This window comes from Trichechus manatus, unplaced genomic scaffold, assembly GCF_000243295.1.
Source record: "Trichechus manatus latirostris isolate Lorelei unplaced genomic scaffold, TriManLat1.0 scaffold00020, whole genome shotgun sequence".
NCBI lineage: Eukaryota > Metazoa > Chordata > Mammalia > Sirenia > Trichechidae > Trichechus > Trichechus manatus.
In genome coordinates this window covers 12911469-12934421 of record NW_004443956.1, presented here as the reverse complement: position 1 = coordinate 12934421, position 22953 = coordinate 12911469, and the positions used below count along the sequence as shown (strand labels likewise).

Here is a 22953-nt window from a genome sequence, read left to right as displayed (position 1 = left end):
AGAGAAAGGTGAGCAGGTGGGCTGTCGATGCCATGAGGGGCGGAGACCCTGTGAGGGCTGCAGTGGTCTGAGAAGCCTCCGTGGAGCAGGGGGACAGCCTTGAAGGACCCTTGGGGTTTGTATGGGCAGGAGAAGGAACAAAAAGGAGGGCAAAGAAATGACCACAGCAGGTGTGCGGCCAAGGGCTCTGAATCAGAGTCGGGAGGAGAGGCGGAGGGCTGGGGACAGAGGACTTGCAACATCAGGGGTGAGTGCAGACACTTCATGGAGGCATCTCTGGCTGGCTGAGCACTGCTCCCTAAAATGGGTATAGGAACGGACCGCCACGTGAGGCAGCACACCCTTTTCCTATCAAGAGCTTTGTTGTTGCTGTTCCTTACCACTGAGTCGGCTCCAATGCATGGCAACCCCAGATACAACAGAAGGAAACATTGCCCTGTCCTGCGCCATCTTCATGATCATTGATATGTTCGAGTCCACTGTTGTGGCCACTGTGTATTCTGACTGCCTTCCAGCCTAGGGGCTCATCTTCCAGCACCATATTGGACAATGTTCTGTTGTGATCTATAGGGTTTTCATTGGCTAATATTCGGGAGTAAATCGCTAGGTCTTTCTTCCTGGTCTGTCTCAGTCTGGAAGCTCCACTGAAACCTGTCCAACATGGGTTACCCTGCTGGTATTTGAAATACTGGTGGCATAGCTTCCAGCATCACACAACACGCAAGCCACCACAGGATGAAACTGACAGGTGGTATAAAGAGCAGCCAGCTCTTAATTCAGTGAACGTCCGGTCATTTGGTCCATTGGTTGGTTAGTTAAGTGGTTAGTTAGCTATTAAATTACACCCTGCTTCCCTCCAGTGTGGATTCCAGGTGGAAGAGGCCCCATTGTCTAGAATGGTGGGGGGATGAGACGTCTGTTAATAAGGTCCTCCAGCATACTGTCTCTGCAACTGAAGATTTCCTGCTTTTTAGAGCAGCATAATTCAATAAGGCACCCGCCACTAATGGCCTGTCGAACCTTCGTTTACTGATTTTGAAAATGTGTTGAGAGTTTTAGGAATTCAGCTGTGTCTGTCGCCTGTGTGCTGTGCTTGAGGGTAGTGCAGGAGCTGTCCAGCAGGTCAGGAGTGAGACTCGTGAGCGAGGAGGGCCAGGCCAGGGAAGGGGACAGGGAGCGGGGGAAGGCAGTCCTGTTATTAGGCTTCTAAATAAATAGGAGTTTCTCTTGTTTGCTATTGTTTTTCCCAATCTCAGTGTATAAAGTCACTTTATAAAGTATAACTTTTACTATGTAACAACCTTCGCTTTAATCCCTTGGGAAATGCGAGTGTGTATAAAATATCGATGTTTCTACTGATGTCCTGGTCTGGCCCCTCTAAGACTCTCCCTGTCTCCCATAACAGGGTGAAGGCCCCTTGTTTCCCTCTCGTGCGGGCGGCCCGGCGCTCTCCGAGAGCTCCACGGCTGCCGAGGCAGATTCCCACCGGTGGAGAAGCAGAATTTAGTAAGCTTTCTGTTAGCCTCACCAGCTGGCTCCTTTCTGTGAGCCCAGCTGAGTGCTGGGACCATATAAGCCACAGAAGTGAGGATTTTACTTTTCTCTTCACTTTCATGCACACCTTTCATTTAACATGTCTCAGAAAATTGGGGTTTCTGGAGGCTAGAAGTCTTACAAGTCATGTTTGCTTAAAGTAATGGGGTTCTCTCAAGCTCTCTGAAATGCAGGATTCAGGGGATGTGCTCATGGGAGCAAGGCAGGGGTCAGCCTTACAGGTGGGTCCAGGAAGCAGGATGCGGGGCAGTAGGCCTGTGAGGCTCCTTCCCTGTGGGTTGGCTGTGTTCTTTTCTCTCTCTTGCTTTCTTGGTTTCTCTATCCAGGGACCAAGAACCCTCAGGGGAGAGGAGCCAGCTTGGCCCCTCTTGGGTCACCCGCACCTGTCCAGGGAACACGGGCCAGCCATCCCACCCATCCACCTGGCTTCAGCAATGGTTCCTGTGTTCATAGAAGAGTTTTGAGTTGTTTGCCCTGGGAGATGGACCCTCAGGCAGAGGTTCTCATTCCATGAGTGTGGGGAGGAGGATTAAGACACTACCCCTTTTTGAAAGAGGGCCACTGAGGCAGAGAAGGGGAAGTCACTCGGTTTACATTACCATGGAGACGCAGGATTTAGGACTCAGCCTCCAAGTACGCTCCCATTAGAAGTGACTCTTACGGCCTGAGCAGTGGGAAAGGGGTGGGGGGAGGTTGGGTGCGTGCAGCCCTGTAGCTCCCCTGACCTCACACCACTGTGGGCCCAGCATACCCAGACCGGGCATCTGGTCATGGCAAGCCCAGGTCTGTCATGTGGTCTGACTGTGTGAGGTAGAGAGGACCTGACTGTGGGGCCTTGGCTTCCTCAGTCTGCAGACTGGGAGACTCATGACTGACCCCCTGAGATAAGTACAAGTCTTTGGTGTGCTAGGGAGTGGTGGCGTGGAGCAGCATCACCCCTGAGACAGACAGACGGGTCTCTGGTGTGCTGGGTGGGCATGGAGCAGCGCCACCTCCTGAGACAGACAGACGGGTCTCTGGTGTGCTGGGCAGGCGTGGAGCAGGTCTGCTCTAACAAGGCAAGCTGTGTCGATAAGAGCCTCGAGGGAATTGCTCTTCCTCTCACTTCCCAGTCCAGCCACAAGTCTTCTTCTTCCCTCCAGACTCTCACCTGCTTTCTAGTCCATCCTGTGTCCCAGGGCTGGCCGCACTTCCTAAGCCAGTGCTGTCACTCTGGCACTCTGTACCCAGACCTGTTCAGGGCCGCTCTGAAAGGTCTCCTTGCCCAGCTGCATGCCCACCTAGCCTGGGACACGTGCTGTCTTGCCCTTGGCCTGGTCTTCAGTTTCCCGGGACCGCCTGTAAGGTGTGTGCTCAGTAACACAATGGCCCAGTCAGCACACCAAGGACCCAGAGGACTTTCAAGAGTGCAGGTTGTCTCTCCTTCCTGCCTCTGTGTTGCACAGGCAGGGTGCCTCAGAGGCAGTCCTGAGATCCCAAGCAACCACAGGTGGGACGAGGACCCTAACCAGTGGTAGTAACCCCTCCACAGTTGCTACGTCCATGTGGTCCAATCGAGTCACATACAAGACACGTGGTGTTGGCACAGTGAAAGTCATTTTATTACTCACAGAAGGATAGCAAACAGGAACAGTTCCATGGTAAGCCGGTCACCCCTGGGCTTGGAAGGCCGACTGGGCGGGAACGGAGACTCCTCTATGCACACCCCACTTTGCACCGTAGGAGAAGGACGCTCCCAAAGAGGACCTGCTCACAACTTCCTGAAAACCAGTACTCATGCTTACGTCACTGGGTGGGCATGTCGTGGCTCAGGTGTCAGCAGGTGCACTGTAGTTCAGGGGCTGGGTTTTTTCTCTCTCTCTCTCTCTGCGGCTCCTCTTGGCTGGCTCTGTTTTCATTGCTGACTGGTACAGCTCTCAACCAACAGTCTTGGGACAGCCCTGGGCCGGCCCCAGCTCTGGGCTGGCATCACGACAGCTCTCGAAGTAGAACTGCTCTGTAGACAAACCCTGAAAAGCGGTCCCAGGCTCAGTGGACAGACCCCTGCACAGGGCCTCTCACCACCAAGCCCTGTGGGCTGATGCGGCCCCACACCGCCACAGCTTTGCTGTTCAGGATGGAGCGGGCGCTGCCCAAAACCTCTGGGCCACCCACTTGCACCTGACTTGGTGGTCCTGCCTCTGAGTCTCCTGCCGCTGCCCAGGGGCTCTCACCGCCGAGTGTTTCAGCTCTCCGCCTGGGTCTCTGCCGCTGTCCAGGCCTGCTCGTGGTCTCCGCTGCTTCTGGTGCTGCTGCAGGCACTCCTCTCTGACTGCTCTGCTGCCACTTCTCTGTTCAGCAGGCGCTGGCTTCTGCTGCTTCTGGGCTCTGCTGCTGTTCCTCTAGGTCACTGCCGACTGCTCTGCCTTCTATAGGGTCTAGGGTTTCTGGTGCTTCTGGTGTTGGTCCTTTATTTCTTGATAAATTTCCAATCTCTTATCCCCCAGGCTGATGTTTCCACCCTGGGACAAGGTTGGGGGTTGGGATTCTTCAGCACAGAGCTTCTGTATTCCCAGAGGATGTCCTTGCCCCTCCCCCAGGAGTCAAACGTTTGCATCTCCAACCCAGGAAGCTCCTTTAGTGGCCTCACCACAGGCCCCCAAGTGGCCCCCCAAGTGGCCCCTCTTGGTCTGGTCAACTGCCACTCATTGGCCTGAGGTATGGTCCTGCTGTCAGACCCCAAGGCCAAATCATTTACTGAAAAGGGTACCACACCTTGCAGCTCCTCCCCTCTGGGAAGCACGCAGAGCAGGCAGGGGGACACTTGTCGCTGCTATTCTAAGAGTGGCAGCGTGAAGCACAGACGTGCTTGCTTCTCCCGCAGCTGCACAGTCGTGGAGCTGGGAGCACCAACGCCTGGAGTGTATGAAATCTCATCTCACTCTCCACCCTCTCCGTCAAGAGATGAACCTCATGTTAACATCTATTTCCTGTCTGTCCATTACCCTGTCTGTAAAATCCAGGCTGACACACATGGGACTCAGGGCAATGATTTAAAAGGGGCTCTTCACAGTTAGGCAACAGGCAGACAGCTTTCCCAGAAGGCCCCTCCAGGGATGCCTGGAGACACGTGACGTCCAGGGCCTGCGGTTGTGGGCTTTGGAGAGGAAGAGCCTGTGCTTGGAGGCTGAGAGCCTGCGGGGGAGCTGGTCTGTGGTTTCCTGTTGTGACATGTAGGGCATCTACTGGAATACAGGCTGAGCCTGTAGATACTGCCGTGCTTGATGAGCGGCTGTATTCATACTGCTAACGGGGAATAGGCCAGGCTTCTTTGGTTTGCTGAGATAAACTTGCGGGCTGCCTTTCCACAGCTCGGGTGGAAACCAGGAACTCTTAAGAGTTATCCAGTCTCAGGCATTTGCCTCCGCACCGGTTGGCCCTGTGTGGGCCTGGGAGCCACCGAGTCCACTCTCCCCTTCCTCTCAGGCCTACAGCCAGCTCCAGAGAAATCAGCCAAGCCCAAGGGGTCTCTGCCTACCCTGTTCATTACTGAACACCCCACAGGGCCCCAGAGGCCAGGTGGGGCAGAGCTGGGAGCCTCTCGGGTCTCCTCTAGAAAGGCTGGACCAAAGGAGGGGGAGGGCCCACTGCAAAATGCCAAACCCAAAGTCAGCAAGAAGATAAGCCAGCTGGTCAGATTCCTGTCCTCTGGAATTTGAGTTGAGAAGCATGGGGACATGGGAAAGCACGGTCGGCTGTGGACTGAAGTGTAAAGGTGGCCCAGAATGTGCCGTGAGGGGCAAGTGCCCGCCCAGCTGTGGGCCCAGGAGGTGGTGAGGACGTGGTGACAGATGTGCACTGGGGCCTGTCATGTGATGCCCCAGAGGGAGCCTCCATCTTCCTCCCAGGCAGGCCTTCTGTGCCTAACCTATGTGTAAGTCCCCAGAGCTCCTGGATCCAGCAGCTCTCACTAATGGTTGCATGGGGGCTTGCATGCCCTGGAAGCCTCCCGCCCCACATGACTGCAGCAGGCAGCACCCCTGCCTTTGGCTCCCTGTCACCGTCTGCTGACCAGGGCTGGAAACTAGGAGCTCTCCAGGCTGGGTAGGGTTTAGTCTAGGGGAACTTTCAGAATTGCTTCAATAGTCTCCACACCCCTCTTGGGCTGGACTGCTCATCCACCTTGGCAAGGGGGCTCCTGTGAAGGTATAGACGCTGTTTCTACCCCACGTCTCCCAGATGGAGTGTGGGTACGGAGGAGCGCAGACTCCTTCCTCAGTCAGGGCCAGCCCCATCTTTGGGCAGCCGGTGGGCAGGGTATCCAGCACCCCACAGCGGCCCTGAACACCTAGCTCCAGTTCAGGGAGAGGTTCACCTCCACACACACTCTCCCCAGCCCTGCTGGATTTCTCCAGACCTTTCTCTTTCCCATTTGCCCTTCGGCAAGCAGAAGTCCCATGGGAAAGTCCCTGGAGCTCTTTTCCAGATGGACAGCGTGAGTGAGCTGACTTCACGGCAGTGGTGATGGCTGCAGGTCATCCCACGCACCTCCCCAGGCACAAGGCTGTACCTCGATAGGGAACTTCAGAGATAATAGTAGTTGCAGGAGGGGCCAGTGTGTGCCCGCACCGTGCTGCCTGGTGCTGAGTGCCTACGGGTTATGTCTGTGCAGCCTCCCCGGCAGGTGCTGTCCTGACTTCCTGGCAGCTGGGGGCACGGTTAGTGCCTTGGCAGGGGAAAAGTAGCAGACTAAGGTTTGAAATAGGGGCAGATTATCCTGTTAACAAGGTAAGCACGGGCTTACTTGTGCTTACTTACTGATCTGTAGTGAACAATTTCACGTTTCACCATGCCACATCAAAGTGAAATTGTTTACTATAGATTAGTAAGTAACCACAAGTAAGCCCATGCTTACCTTGCTTATTGAATAATCCACCCCTAGTTTGAACCCAGGTCTCACCATAACCCCAAGTTTTCCTTCCTGGCCCACGTGGCCCTGCCCTCTGGAATGAGGGAATGGATGGGGTCACCACAGGCAGAGTCACTTCCTGGCTCATGACTGCTGGGTGGCTAGCAGCCGGGTGATGGGCTGACCCTCTCTCCTCCCCAGCTCGTGAACCGGCACGTGTACTCGGGCAGTGCTGACAGGACGGTCAAGTGCTGGCTGGCCGACACGGGCGAGTGCGTGCGCACCTTCAAGGCCCACAGACACAGCGTGAGCGCCCTCAAGTACCACGCGGGCACCTGTAAGTGACCCGCCCTGCCGGTGCTCCCCATGCCCCACCACGCCCACCCCCTGAGCCTCCACCTCCTGGAACCTGTCCAGACTCCCTGCTTGGGTGGGCCTGCTTCTCACACCCTGTGCTCACTCACCGGCCTGCTCTGTTGTCCTCTCACTGAGCCCCAGCTGCAGCCGGGCCTTCTCCAAGTCTCATCTCATGTTCTCCCAGGTTATTCTGGAGAGGAGATCCAAGTTAGGATCGGGGGCTCCCACTCCCACCTTTACCCCACAAGAACGTGGGGAGGACCTGAATGTTCAGAGCTCCTAGGGTAAAAAGCCCCTCTCAAGGACTGATTCTAATTATCAAAGCGAGGCAGTGACACCCAGTTAATCCAGCCAGACTTGAGGGCCACATGGGTTTTGCTTCACCTGGGATTAGGTTTGACTAAAGATAAAAGAAAACCCAAATAACAGTGCTTTAAATGAGATAGTGGTTTATTTTTCTCTCAGGTAAAAGAATTTCAGAGGCTGGCAGTCTAGGCTGGAATAGGTGGCCCACAAAGTCATCGGGTGCCAAGATTACTTCTATTATTTTGCTTCATCATCCTTAGCACGTATCTTCTATCTTCAGGGTGACCTCATGATTCAAAACAGCTACTGGAGCTCCAGCCATCATGTCATGTTTCAGGCAGAAAGACAGAAGAGGAGAAGGAAAGGGAAAAGAATGCCCCTTCCAGCTGAGTAGGCCCCACCCAAAGACTTCTGCATACATCTCTCTGATCACTCTCCCTGCAAGAGAGACTGAATAATGGTCTTTTATCTGGGGATGCTGCTGCTAGGATTAAGACCATGAGTATTTTGGGAAAGAAAGAAAGGCAGAATGGCTCGTTGGGGAGATGACAAGCTGTCCCACAGGACTCAAATTGTCACACATCCAGCCTGGCTGGGTGGTCACATGTTTATCTCAAACGCACCCGGAGAACAGACACCATGCAAGGGAAGCAACCCCAACCTCACTGCACTGCATGTGGCGGGACTCACAAGTTCCTGAAGGTCTTCCCCAAACTTTCCCGCTTTCCCCCAACTCATGTTTTGCCATCAGCTCTCCCTTCCTCTCTATTGCCTCCACCCCATGACAGAGCTGAGCCCGAGTGTGATCTTCTAGCACTAGGGCTGGGGAGGGAGGTCCTGGGAGTGGGCGGGTCACAGTGGAAAATTAAACGTTGATTTCACAGCAAAGGTGTGAGATAGAGTAGGAATTTCTGAAAATAGAGACTGAGGTGTCTGACACCCAAAAGTTATTTTTCCCTTCTTCATGTGTCAGAGCCTCTGCGTTTGACTGTGGCTCTGCTCCCAAGCCCAGGACATTTAGAGAGTACTCTCAGAGGGCTCCCGCTGGCAGGGCACAGGGAACCTTCCTCTGCAGGTGGCACATGCAGCCCCTTCCCGTGGCAGCAGCTGGGATTGTACCTGCAGCTGAAAGCAATCTCATGGACTCTTCCTACTTCCCACTGTTAGGGAGTGTGGATGGGCCACAGGATGAGCAGGCTCGGCTCCTGGCCCTTCCCACCCCAATGCCCAGCAGCTCCAGGTCAGTCTCAGGGTTGGTGGAGGGAAGGCAGGAAAGGTGAGTAAGTGTAGCAGGTGCTGTGGGCGCCACACTCCACACTCCACACTCCACACTCACCAGTGGGTCCTCTGCCTGTGAGGGGCAGGGCAGGCTGGAGGTGCCACCCAAAGGTGCTGGGAGTGGACACCAAGAGCAGCCCTCAAAAAATGACTAATGGGACTCGGTGGCCTTCTTCCTCAGGTGGGACAATTCTGAGGTATGGTCTCCCCAGCGTCCCCAGCAGGTCTGAGCCCCAAGTGCCCACAGTAATCACCTGTTCATTAACACACCTGTACTGGCATCCTTCCCTTCCCTGTTCATCTTTACCACAGGGGCTTCCTGGAATCCCCTGCCCAATGAGCTGTTTGCACTCAAACCCTAGCTCCGTGTGTCTCCTGGGAGAATGCAGCGTGAGACAATAGTGAGCAAGCAAGTCCCCTAGACCAGTGGCTCTCAGTGTCCCCCCAGACCAGCAGCCCCAGCACGGCCCCAGACTTGTTAGCAGTGTCAATTTCCAGGCCCACTGGATCAGAAACTCTGGGTGGGGCCCAGCCATCTGTGTTTACCAGCCCTTCCGGGGATTCTCTGCACACTAAAGTTTGAGGACAGTGGGACTAAGTTATAGCGCAGAAACAAACCGCAAGGGGAGGCACAAGCCTAGGAGAAAAGAAATTGACCGTCTAGTGGTTTCCGCCACCTCGAGTGGTTCTGCAGAACTCTTAAGAGAACTCGGGAGGATTTGGGTTTCGTTTCAGGGGCCAAGTCCCTTGCTGAGGAGGGCAGCCTCTTCCAGAGAAACGCCTTTCTGGTTAGTCCTTGCTCTGAAACAGGATGCCCAGGCGGACGGAGGGAGGGGAGAGCTTTCAGTGCCTGGAGGCCGGCCCGCAGCTCAGGGGAGACTAATGGAACCTAGGCAGAGGCCTTCAGGAGGGACAAACACCTGGAGAACAGCGTGAGCGGACCTGAAGCCCTAGGAAGGCAGGCAGCCCAGGCCTACAGAGAAGGCCTCAGACCACCCTTATGTTCACACTGACCTCCTAGGGACTAGGGAGATGGGGATGGGCCACCGTTTACATGGTGCCTGGTTCTTTTTGAAGGGCTTCTGCATCTTTCCCACTTGAACCCTCTAATAGCCCTGTGGGGCAGGCAGGCAGCACTCACCATCTGATGGGGAGATGGCCCCAGATCTTGCCCTTCCTGCCCTTTCCCACGGGTGTTCCAGTTCCCCTCTGGGAGGGTCCGCAGGAGGGGGCTCTCAACAGCAGGGGTGGCCCAGTGTGTGCGCTCTGTGTCTACAGTGTTTACAGGCAGTGGGGACGCCTGCGCCCGCGCCTTTGACACCCAGTCTGGAGTGCTGCAGAGGGTGTTCCGTGGCCACGCCTTCATCATCAACTGCATCCAGGTAGGACGACCCCTGGGGCTTGCTGGCTGAATGCAGGGGAGAGCAAAGCTCCAAATGACTGTCTGAAGAGAGGCTGCAGGCGCGCTGGTCCTAGGCCAGGTCTCCAGTGCCCTTCCCATCACTGCACTGCCTGGGCGGCCCAGGAGGCGAGCTTACGCTCCTTCCTGCAAGTCCTCAGAGCCCTCTACCTGACGTCTTACCACCTGCAAGATGCTATCAGCCAGCCCTGCCTAAAAATGGCCGTGGTGCTGATGACCAGCACGCACGTTCCGCTCTTAGGTTATGTGCGGGCGGCTGCTGCAAGGCATCCGGCGGGCGGGGATGGGGCGGTCAGATGTTGGGCTCCTCCTGCCCGCAGTGGGGAAGGAGATTTTCGGCGTAGTGTGGTAGTAACATCCCTTCACGCCCTCCACCCCGCGCAGGTGCACGAGCAGGTGCTCTACACAGCCTCCCACGACGGCTCGCTGCGCCTCTGGGATGTGCGCGGGCTCCACAAGCCCGACTCGCGCCGCGCAGCTCCCGAGCGCAGCCGCTCGCAGCGCTTCAACAACAGGGTGGGCTGCGCCGCAGAGGTGCACGGGCCGGCCCCGACGTGAGCGCAGCCCTGCCGGCACTCCTCTCCCGCCCGGGTAGCTTCCTGCTCCGGATGGCTGGGAAAGGGGGACGAGGCACCTGGAGACTGGATAAAAGTTTGTTGGCACTTTTTTTTGTTTCCTTTCTTCCGTTTTCACTTTATATTTATGGACTTTTCAGAAGCCCTCAGTATTCAGCTGCTGCAGCCACCCATCTGATGGGAAGGCCTCTTGGAAGGAGCCAAAGTGACTGAATAGACTGTACTCCCCCCCGCCCCGGAAACTGTCTAGGCCCTCTGTCCCTTTCCCTCCTAGGACTTCCCTCTCTCTTCCTCCTCACCCCCTTCAGCTAGAGGCCCCTGCCCTCAGGCCTTGTCATCTGTTACACCCAAGGATGCTCCCAATTCAGGATCACCAGCCTGACAGCTGTGGACACCACTGGTCCCCAAGCTCCTGAACCCTGATGAAGCCACCTCTTCCCTGCTGAGAGGAGATGGGGACATTTTTTACAAAAGCCACTGAGCCAGACTAATGTTTTCATTTTGGCAAATTGTCATGAGTTCATTTGTAGAGAACTGAAATACATCTGCTTAACAGTGTTCTTTGATATGTCGTATTTTTCCCACAAAACTGGATGGATCTCAGCTTCTTTTAGGAGGGGTTCCAGGAGCACGGGGGAGGTCTGGTCTCCTGTCCCAGCTCTGCCTCCCCTGGGAACCTCAGGGGAGTCCACATCCTACCTGGCCGGCCGGTTTCCACAGCAGCGGGGATCCTATCACTCCATGCTCTGGCGTGAAGCAAAGAGGGGGCTCTCTTCTTGTAGGGTCTGGTGTAGGAAGGCCAGGGTAGTAGCCACCTCACCTCAGCCCTGTCCCAGGGACCTCTGTCAGCAAATATCCAGTAGCCAGCTCTGTGCTAGCATGAAGATACATACCATACACAAGACATAACTGCAGTGACTCGGGGGAGTGGGCTCAGGCCCTAGAGACACAGGCTGTACCCCCATGGCCTCCCTCAGCAGCCTCTACTGTCACTTGAGGGGGTGGCTCGTCAAGCCCTTGCTGATAACCCTTTCCTGCATCCACAACACCCCATGCCAGGCCTGGGCTTGTTCCTGGTGCAGGAGGAGAAGCTGCCAGGGATCCTCAAGAGCCTACACAGCTCTCAATGTGGAGAAGTGTGCACTGTACTATCTTAAGGGTGTAAAAGGCATCTCATCAGCAAGATAAGCAGAAAGACAGGTCTCATCTGCTCCCCAGAATGCCCAGGAGTGCTAGGTCCAGGGTGAGTGGCTGGCTGCCCCTCCAGCCCAGGTCAACAGGTATAGTATGGGCACCACAGCCAGTATGAGGGAGGCACACACTTGAGACTGCTCTCCACCACCTGAGCAGCCTCCAGGGAAGATGGGCTGTGGGGAAGCCAGCGTGGAGAACCTGCAGGAACATTCACTGTTACTGAGTGTGACGTCAGCACGGAGGACCAACCAGTGGGACTGCCAGGCCCTGCCGCCTGCTAGCAACTCATTTACAGGCCCGTGGCTGTGGCTGCAGGAGGAAGTCCGCCAGGAAGGGAGCTTCCTAAGACACAGCTGAGGTGACATTTTGGGAAGGTCAGGCAGAACCATCTTAAGCATCTGCCTGAACACTCTCGAGGGGAGCAAGTCCTGGGCTTAAACCCACACTCACATCCCAGAGACTCCTCTGCATTTAAAGGCAATGCTGCATTCCTGCCTCAACAGTTCTTGCTCAGATGTCATCTTACACCCCCTTATATAACCATAGGAGAGCACACACACGGATGCTACAATCTTCGAGAACTATCCAGTTCTGTCCACCCTGCTGCTCTTGGAGAAAGAGCAGGAAATACAAACCACTATTTTGCATTTATATAGCATAACACATCTGGGGTACCTTTTACTTCCGCAATCCAGAGGCCTTTGCTAGATGTTACGGAGGCTTTAAAGAAGACCAGATATTCATTACCTATCTAGATTCCCACAAGTGCATGAGAGGGCTGTTTGGCATTGTCAGATCCTCTAAACCGAGATCAAGTACCCCTCCAGCCACACCAGTCGCCTTACTATAAAGAAAGACATCAGACAACCATGGATGTTGCCTTTGATACATTCAGTTGGATAGCTGAAGGACAACAAGCTATTTAGGAGCCACGGAGGAAAACAAGAATAGGATATGGCAGCATCACCAAAGCCAAGAGCAGACAGAATGTTTACAAGAAGTGATCAGTGTCAAGTACAACAGCCTCGTAGCTGGCCTCATCTATTTCCTTCTGCTCAAAACCCTCTAGTGGCCCCAATACTCTGCCACTCAAATCTAAACTCCTACCTCTTTAGGGTGCCCTGCAGTTGGAGTCAGCAACCCAGCCAACCTCAGTCTTCTCTGCTCCCAACATACACCCTCTGAGGGGTCAAGAACAACCCCCATGACCCCATGAATATGTCACAGTCAGTCTGCCCTACCCCCATGATTATTTCCTCATTTGCCCTCATTCTGGAACGTTCTCCTCTCTCTCCTGACTCTCCAAGAAGGTCCCCTTCAAGGCCCATCTCCTCTGTGGTAGCTTGTCTAATTTCCAGCCTCGGTACACTCCCACCTGTTTAATAACATTTTCATCACAAATGTCCTTTGATTCTTCAGTTGCCCTACAGAGCAGGGAGTGACAAACAGTTGCCGACTATCCAGTTTCACATGACTAGTTAAAGGCAGAGCCAGGACCAGAACCTGAGTCTCCCAACTTCTATGGACAGGTAGCTGTAGATGCTCTGCTCCTTGCTCAGGTGTAGTGTATGTCCAGAAGTGCCTCAAGAGGGCAGCTCCTGCTGGGGTGACCAAAGCCCATTCTCACTCCAAGAAGGGGCTTCTCTTTGCACCTCCTCATGAGAACGTGGAGCAAAGACAGGGACCTGCTGGTGTGGCTGTGCCTCCCGAGCTTTTCCATCACCATGGAAAACATCATTCAGGAAGGTAGAAGCTATGTTTGGCCCAAGCCCAGGACAGTCACTTTTTAGCTGCAAGCTTCAATGCAGACATGAAATCTGGCCTGACATTCTCTCAAGTGAAACAAGGCCCAGAGCCTTCTCTCACCTTGGCTCCCCTGTAGCTCCCAGGGCTGACGCAGACCCCAGCAGATCCCACCGCAGCTCTCCCCTCCCTGAGAGTCTTATGCCCCCACCATCAACTCCCAGCTTGGCTTCCTAGGCTGGATCTTTCCCTAACAGAGGCCCATGCAGCTTCTTAGGGCATCATCTGATTCCTTCACAAAACTCACACTCCACTAGCTCACACAGCATTTTGAACACTTGAAACAATTAAGAAATTTGAGTGACTTACTGCAAAGTTAGGCTGACAATTTTTTAATACGTTTCCCACCTTTTACTTCCACCTGTACCATCCATTTAAAAGAATAAGAAAACAGCAATAGAAAAAAATAAATAGGGCTTCATAAAAATTAAAAACTTCTGTTCATCAAAAGACTTTACCAAAAAAATGAAAAGACAAGCTACTGACTGGGAGAATATCTTTGGAAAACATATATCCAATATGAATCTAATAACCAAAATATATATGAAACTTCAACAACAAAGAGATGACCCAACCATAAAATGGGCAAAGGTCTTAAATAGACATTTCACCAAAGAGGACATTCAAATGGCCACCAAACACATAAAAAGATGCTCACCATCATTAGCCATCAGAAAGATGCAAATCAAAACCACAATGAGATACCATTTCACTCCCACTAGGATGGCTAAGGTAAAAAACCAAGACAAACAAACGAACAAAAAAATCCAGAAAATAACAGATGTTGGTGAGGATGTGGGGAAATCGGAACCTTTATCCATTGCTAGTGGGAATGTAAAATGGTACAGCTGTTGCGGAAAACAGTGTGGCAGTTCCTCAAAAAACTAAAAATACAACTACCATATGACTCAGCAATTCCACTCCTAGGTATATACCCAAAAGATTTGAAAGCAGAGACTTAAAAGACTTGCACACCAATGTTCATGGCAACACTATTCACAATAGCCAAAAGGTGTAAACTTAAATGCCCATCAACAGATGAATGGATAAACAAAATGTGGTACATACACACAGTGGAATACTACTCAGCCAGTAGCAGAAATCGAAGTCTCGATACATGCTACAGTATGAATGGAGCTGGGAGACATTATGCTGAGTGAAATAAGTCAGTTAGAGGACAAATATTGTTATAACCTCACTTATATAAAAAGGCAAGAAAAGGCAAATGTATAAAGACGAGTTTATTAGGGTTACCAGGGGTGGAAGGGAGAAAGGAGGGTTCATGGTGAGGTAAATATTTCATTGACTAAGGGTAGGGTTGCACAGCCAATTACTGTAATTGCTATCAATAAGTTCTATACCTGTAAAAAGTTGAATTGGCAAAAAGCTGTGTGATAGATATATTTACGATGACAAAAAAAAAAAAAGGTGGGGATGGAAAAACACTAAATAGACAATAGATAAGTGGCAACTTTGGCGAAGGGTAAGAAAGCAAAAAAAAGACTAGCTGCTGACGCTGTATAACCACACACATTATGGGATTTGGTTCCCTGGTTTGGAGGTCCAGGGTCATGGTTTCATGGGACATCCCAGTTAATTGGCCTAATAGCATATTTAGTGCTTCTGTTGTACCTTCTAGTTCATTGCCTAGCATCTGGGTCTTAAAAGCTTGCAAGAGGCCATCCAAAGCATGACAATTGGTCTCTATTTCCCTGGAGCAACAGAAGAAGGGAGAGTCAGGAATGAGGAGGATATGGAATGTGTGGTTAACTGACTCCTTTGTCATGTGTCTTAGTTATTTAGGGCTGCTGTAACAGAAATACCACAAATGGGTGGCTTTAACGAACAGAAATTTATCACAGTTTAGGAGGCTAGAAGTCCAAATTCAGGGTCCTGACTCTAGGGGAAGACTTCCTCTGTCAGCTCTGGAGGAAAGTCCTTGTCTCTTTTTGAATTCTGCTCCTGAGCAATCTTCATGTGACTTGGCATCTCTTCTTCCCCCATCTCTGCTTTGCTAGCTTGTTTAATCTCTTTTATATCTCAAAAGAAATTGACTCAAGATACACACTACATTAACCCTGCCTCATTAACATAACAAAAACAACCCAGTCCCAAGTGAGATTATAACCACAAGCATAGAGGTTAGGATTTACAACACATATTTTAGGGGGGACATAATTCAATCCATAACACCATGAGACCTGACGAACTGGATGGTGCCCAGCTACCATTACTGAACTTTTTTAAAAAATTTTTTATTGTACTTTAGATGAAGGTTTACAGAAGTTTCTCATTAAACAGTTAGTACACATAGTTTTATGACAATGGTTAACAACCCTACAACATGTCAACACTCTCCCTTCTTGACCTTGGGTTCCCTATTACCAGCTTTCCTGTCCCTTCTTGCCTTCTAGTCCTTGCCCCTGGGCTATTGTGCCCCATTAGTCTTGTTTTGATTTATGGGCCTGTCTAATCTTTAGCTTAAGGGTGAACCCATTCCTGAACATTCTGAACAAAGATTGTATAGAAGAATCCTGATAAAAACGGGAAAATGCAGAACAGAATCTGAAATTCTCATGGACTTCAGACTTTCTGGAGCCAAGGGGGCTGAATGAACCCCTGAAACTATTGCCCTGAGATAATCTTTAAACCTTAAACCAAAAATATCCCCTGAAACCTTCTTAAAACCAAACAATAGTTCAGCTTAATAAAAAAATGTCTACCTTGAGCATTATGCTCTTTTAAGAACTATCTATATGGGATCACATTGACAACAGCAACTCAAACGATTAGACAGGAACCTTAGAGGGCAGTAAGTTTGTTAATGGGGAGGAATAACTCAGAAAAGGAGGGTGAGAATGGTTGCACAATCCAAAGAATGTAACAAATGTCACTAAATTGTACATGTAGAAACAGTTGAATTGGTGTATGTTTTGCTGTGTATACTCTCAACAACAAAATAATTTTTTTTAAAAATCAAAAATAAATAAGATACTGTCTTCAAATTAAAAAAACAAAAAGGGCAAAGAGCTTGAATAGACATTTCACCAAAGAGGACATTCAAATGGCCACCAAACACATACATGCTTAGCATCATTACCATCAGAGATGCAAATCAAAAGTACAATGAGATAACATTTCACTACCACTAGGATGGCTAAGATTTAAAAAAAACATGGGAAAAAACACCAACACAAATGTTGGCGAGGATGTGGGGAAACTGGAACCCTTAACCATTGCTGGTGGGAATGCAAAATGGTACAGCTGTTGTGGAAAACAGTGTGGCAGTTCCTCAAAAAACTAAAAATACAACTACCGTATGACCCAGCTATTCCACTCCTAGGTATATACCCGAAAGACTTGAAAGCAGAGACTTGGAGACATGTACACCAATTTGCATTGTAGCGCTATTCACAATAGCCAAAAGGTGGAAACAACCTAAATGCCCATCAACAGATGAATGGATAAACAAAATGTGGTACATACATGCAATGGAATACTACTCAGCCAGTAGGAGAAATGAAGTTTTGATACATGCTACAGTATGGATGGAGCTTGAAGACATTACGCTGAGTGAAATAAGTCAATCACAAAACGACAAATATTACATGACTTCACTTATATAAAAAGACAAGAAAAGGCAAATGTATAGAGATCAAAGTTTATCAGTTTTTACCAGGGGCAGGAGGAAAGGGGAAGGGGGGGGGGCCAGTTATGGCTTAAGGAGTACTGAGTTTCAGTTTACAGTGATGGAACATTGCATTGATTAAGGGTAGGGTTGCAAAGCTGATTATTGTAATTACTATCAGTAAATTGTACACCTGCAAAAAGTTGAACTGGCAAAATTTGTGACATACAACAATGACAAAAAAAAAAAAAAGAGTAGTTGCTGAGACTGCTTATGTACAACCAAATACCTCATGGGATTTGGTTCCTTGGTTTGGAGATTTAGGGTCATGGTTTCATAGGACATCTCAGTTAACTGTCCTAACTGCTTAGTGCTTCTGTTCTACCTCCTAGTTTGTTGCATACTGCCTGGGTCTTAAAAGCTTGCAAGCAGCCACTCAAGGCACAATTGGTCTCTATTCACCTGGAGCAACAGAGGAAGGGGAGAGTCAGGAATAGGAGGATATGGAATGTGTGGCTAATTGCCTTCATGAACAACTGCCTCCTTTGCCATGAGACGAGAAGAACTGCATGGTGCCTGGCTACCATTACTCAACATTCCATATAAGAATCCTGATCAAAAGGGGGAAAACACAGAACAGAATCTGAAATTTTTATGGACTTCAGACTTTCTGGAGCCATTGAAGGTAGATGAACCTCTGAAACTATTCCCCTGTGATAATCTTGAAAACTTAAACCAAAAATATCCCCTGAAGTCTTCTTAAAACCAAACAATGGTTTAGCTTAGACAGTAAAGAATGTCTGCCTTGAGCAAGTTCTTTTAAGATCTATCTATATGGGGTCTGCTCAGCTGCTAACCAAAAGGTCAGCAGTTCGAATCTACCAGCCACTCCCTGGAAACCCTACGGGGCAGTTCTACTCTGTCTTACACAGTTGCTATGAGTTAGAATCAACTTAGTGATGGGTTTTGGGTATATGGATCAAATTGACAAGAGCAACCTGAAAAGATTAGATAGGAACCTTAGCGGCCAGTGAGTGTATGTTAATTGGGGAGGAACAACTCTGAAAAGGAGGGTGAGAATGGTTGCACAACTCAAAGAATGTAATCAATGTCACTGAATTGTACATGTAGAAACTGTTGAACTGGTGTATGTTTTGCTGTGTAAATTCTCAACAACAAAAATAATAAAATATAAAAATAAAAAAAGGAAAAGATTTCCAGCCATCCAAGCTTTTTCAATTGAAAAAGTTGAATTATTTCAGCCCTTTGATAGCAACAATCTGGCACATTCTGCCCTGAGCCATAGGCGCTTCCAGTGGCTTCTGGGAGGGCAGGGAGGCTCAGTAATACATCTTGCACTTGATTCATTCTGCAACTGGTTGCTGCCAGCGTGTCCTAGGTGCTGAAGCTGATTCCCACTTAACACACATCTACAAGGGAATGCATGGTGCAACAAGACCGCGGACCTGTGCCCTGAAAGGCTAACTTACTTAGCATGCTTAGAAACAGTCTCCTGTAATACAGATATACCAAAGCCCACAAAAACCCCGAAGAAAATATATCAGAATTCCTGAGAGGCATCTGAACTAGCAGTGAGTTTACTATGACAATTAGAGTCTAAAACTGTTCATTAAAAGTGCTTTGAAGAATGTAAGCAATGTCACTGAACAATCTGTGTAGAAATTGTTGGCTGGGAATCTAAACTGCTGTGTAAACCTTCACCAAAAACACACTAAAACATTACTTAAAAAAAGAAGAAACAATTATGTCTATCTCCTGAGAGAATGAAGGTCTGCACCCAAAAAAATCAAACAACAGTAGTTGCTTTGCTCACATTCCTTACTTTCCCATTTAATAAGATTTTTTTGTAAAGAGGAATTTTAAATAAACTCTGAATTTCAACCTTGAATTCCAAGTGCATATTTTACTATAACTAAGAGCATAAAACACTGATGTTTCAAGTGCTTGGAGTGACTATAAAGACTGAAAGGACAGTTTTAGGGGCAGATTGGTGAGGGTGCGGCAGGAAGCTGTGAGGCTGACAAGGAGAGACTGACTGCACCACGGGAAGAAGGAAGAGAATCCACCGCTGGGCCGAGGGGCAGGAAGGCTGCACAGGACAGAGGAGGCTGCAGACCCAGGACGCACTCCCTCATTACCGCCCCCGGAGACCTTCTGCTATGATCACCCTATTCTCCAGCACCAACCTGGCCCCAGCGCTGTCCCATTTCTGGGTGAGAAGCCGCCAAGCAGAGAGGGTGGAGTGAGGGGCGCAGAACCCGAAGGCAGAAGGAACAGCAAGAGTCAGGCTGGAGGAAGCTCTTTCCCAGGACCACCCATTACTGGCCAGGACCCCCGACCACTGCTCTTTGCCGGCCCCACACCCAAGTAGGAATCACTCTTGTAGCAAAAGCAGATAAAAAGAAGAAATAGAGATCTGCTTAGACTGTTCATAATGATACAATTTATCAGCAGAAACTTAGTACTTATTTCTGTTCATTATTTAGTTTTTCTTTGTTGCAGACTTTATATTTTCTACATAGGATAAGTACTCTGCAATAATAATTTCTTCATCTTCCAGAGTTGAGTCAAGATAATCTTCTTCGTGTTCTGGAATATCTTCCAATATTTCATTGACTGCCTCTGTCTCCATATCTTCATCTGTTGAGGCACTAGAAGCACCTACAATAAAATATCATAGTACTGAGTGAGTCAAGCGAGGAGAAGAGAAGAAAAATCCACAGAATGACTGCATGGACCAAAGTCAAGCTCAAGCCAGGACTTCTGGCCACCCTGTCATGGTGGCCTGCAGAGCAGACCTGCCAAGTAGCCTTTGCAATACGTCAGCCTCCGACTTCACAGAAACACTGCTCCCCAAGAAGAATTCAGAGGCCTCAGACGTACCTGCAGAACCGGAAGGGGATGTGGATGGTGTTGATGAAGAATCTTCTGCTGAGAGCTGCAGGTCAGGGGGAAGACTTCCGCCATTGTGAGCGAGGGTCTGGGCTGCAAGCTGGACGTTTCCCCTGAACACTCTCAGCGCTGCTTCGGCATCAACAGCGTCAAAGCCCATGTACACCAGCTGGAGGACGACACAGAAGGTGCAGCGGCCTCAGCCCTACGGTGCTGGCCCTGACCTCTGGTCCCATACAACACTCCTGTCACCCCCAGGAACAGTCAGGACAGCCTCACTCCACACACATCGCTGCCCTTTCCGGACACATCTCTCTTTAGCACCAGTATGAAGCTACCTGGAAAGGGTCTAGGAAAACTGGGGCCAAACAGACCAGGGCCCAGTCATCTTAGGGACAGGCACCAACCGCAGGAGCTGAGAGAAAAGTGTTCAGAAACTCTAATTACTACTACCACTAATTAAGTCACCACATGTGCTAGGCATACTAATTAGTGGGTGTGGGCTAGCAAAAGTACACATTTATCACTCAGGGCACAAAGCCGGACAGCGTTTTAGAGAAACGGTGACCTCTTTTAAGGCCACAGGCAGAGAAGTGGGGCTAAGAGCGAAGCAAGTTGATGTAAAAAGTGGTGTGCATATGAGAGCAGAGAAACCTCAAGAAAGAAGAAAGCTGCCTTCTCATTGGCCTGCTCTCCCAGGAAGCACCTCCTGCCTCTCCCCCGCCCACCTGGCCGGCCCTCCATGGCAGCCTCCGAGCTATGACACCACACTCTCAGCCTTCCAGACCCAAGCAGACCTGCGTGATGCTGACAAGCCCACAGGGCACAGTGCTGCATACTTACTTGGTTAATATTCTCCTGCGAAGGACTTTCCTGAGGGCTGCTGGTTTCAGGATCTGAATCATTTAACCACCACATGTGTGGATTACTGAGAAGAATCTAGAAACACACAGGAATACCTTTACTGATCACGAAGACTGAGCACCTGTGAGCCGCTATGCAGACACAGCCTCTATCCTCAGTCAAGGAGCAGGACAAGCAGCTGGATATAGGACATTGTGAGGGGCTCTGCAGAGGGTGCTGTGGACAGAAAGAAAAGGGACACCTAATCCGGGCTGGGGGCCAGGGAGGCCACTGTTCAAAGAGACTTCCTGCAAAGGGTAACATCAGCACTGAGGTTGGAAGGATGAGCAAGATGAGCCAAGAAAAAAAGATCACTTCTGCCGAGGAAGCACAAAGGGGCAAGGTGCAGAGAGCAGGTAGAAGTACCCCCAGAAAACACAGTTCAGACTCTGGGGCCAAGAGCTATAGGCACCACGAACAGAAAGGGTTTTTAAGCAGGTCAGGGCAGCCCAGTATTCACTTATCCTTCGGAGGGGTCATGCCCAGTAGACTGAAAATGGGTACACTTCTTTTGACCTTAATGTCTCTGCCACACAACACTTACTCTTAACTTTAAAGAACCCGCTGGGAACTTCCTTTATAACACTAACCACTTCTATACTGGTTGACTCTTCTGCAATAAGCATGCGTTTATGTACTACTTATGTAACTAAAAATGAATTTTTAGCCCCATCCATCCCTCCAGATATTCAGAATTTCCGATCTCTTTTACATTTCTCCAACACAAAAAATAAAACTAGTCAAATAAAAAAATCTTTAATTAAAAATATGTATTAAAGCTCTACATTCTACCTTGGTGAGTAGCGTCTGGGGTCTTAAAAGCCTGTGAGCGGCCATCTAAGATACTCCACTGGTCTCATCCCTTCGGGAGCAAGGGAGAATGAAGAGAACAGGATACAAGGAAAAGATTAGTCCAAAGGACTAATTGTCCACAGCTACCAAGGCCTCCACCGGACTGAGTCCAGTACAGCTAGATGGTGCCCGGCTACCACCACTGACTGCTCTGACCAGGATCACAACAGAGGGTTCTGGACAGAGCTGGAGAAGGATGTAGAGCATAATTCTAACTCACAAAAAAAAAAAAGACCAGATTTACTGGCCTAAAGGAGACTGGAGAAACCTCGAGAGTTTGGCCCCCAGACACCCTTTTAGCTCAGTGGTGAAGTTACCTCCGAGGTTCACTGTTCAGCCTCTGAGTGGACAGCCCTGTAAAACCAAATGAGACTAACGAGGTACAGGAGTCCAGTGACAAGGGCCAGAAGGCAGAAGGGGACAAGGAAGCTGGTGATAGGGAACCCAAGGTTGAGTAAGGATATTGTTGATATGTTGTGAGATTGTTAACCATTGTCATAGGGCAACATTTGTAGTAACTGTTAAATGAGAAACTATTTTGTTCTGTAAGCCTTCATCTTAAGTGAGAGTAACAGCACAATTGGAAGAGCGTAGTCAATGTCACTGAACTGTGTATGTAGAAATTTTTGGAACGGCATATCTTTGGCTGTGTGTATTTTCACCAAAAAAAAAAAGGTTGAGAATTTAGAGGGTTAATATGTTGTGGGGTTGTTAACCAATGTCATAAAACAACGTGTACTACTGTTTCATGAGAAACTATTTGTTCTTTAAGCCTTCCCCCTGTTTAAAATAAAATATAAAAAAAAAAAAAAGTATGTATTAACAAAATAGAGGCACAGGGCATCTTCAGGGCAGTGAACTATTGTGCCTACACTGCAATGGTGGGCTGTGGCATGATGCATCTGACAGCACAGAGAGTGAGCCCTAATGCAGATCTTGGACTTCAGTTAATACTAACGTATCAGTGTGGGCTCACCAACTGTAACAAACGTACCGCGGAAGGAAAGATGTTAACAGGAGAAACTGCGTGTGGGCGGGGGGGGGATAATACGGGAACTGTCTGCACTATTGCTTACTAGTAAATCTAATAAAACTGTTCTAAAATGTAAAGTCTATTAATGAAAAACAAACAAACAAAAGAACACCCTGACTTGTGGGACCTTCTGAGGAGTGGAAAAGGCGGAGGTCTGCGGCATATAAAAGGCAAAGGTGGGACTGGCTCCCAACTGCCTGCAGGGTCAAATTGAACTCCTGAGCAGGACAAATAAGATGGCACTTGCCA

General features: G+C 49.8%; 2 protein-coding genes across 2 annotated transcripts in view; one reads left to right on the top strand and one right to left on the bottom strand.

Annotated features, from left to right (window-relative positions):
* The window catches only part of WDR86 (WD repeat domain 86), a 33678-nt gene extending 23317 nt beyond the window's left edge, over positions 1 to 10361 (top strand). The window contains exons 4-6 of the mRNA XM_012554478.1: positions 6644 to 6779; positions 9662 to 9765; positions 10188 to 10361. Of these exons, the coding sequence (XP_012409932.1) occupies positions 6644 to 6779; positions 9662 to 9765; positions 10188 to 10361 (414 nt within the window). The remainder of the gene's footprint in view (positions 1 to 6643; positions 6780 to 9661; positions 9766 to 10187) is intronic.
* Positions 10362 to 18125: 7764 nt separating this feature from the next.
* The window catches only part of NUB1 (negative regulator of ubiquitin like proteins 1), a 38860-nt gene continuing 34032 nt past the window's right edge, over positions 18126 to 22953 (bottom strand). The window contains 3 exon segments of the mRNA XM_023727948.1: positions 18126 to 19685; positions 19908 to 20085; positions 20760 to 20855. Of these exon segments, the coding sequence (XP_023583716.1) occupies positions 19507 to 19685; positions 19908 to 20085; positions 20760 to 20855 (453 nt within the window). The 3' untranslated portion in view covers positions 18126 to 19506.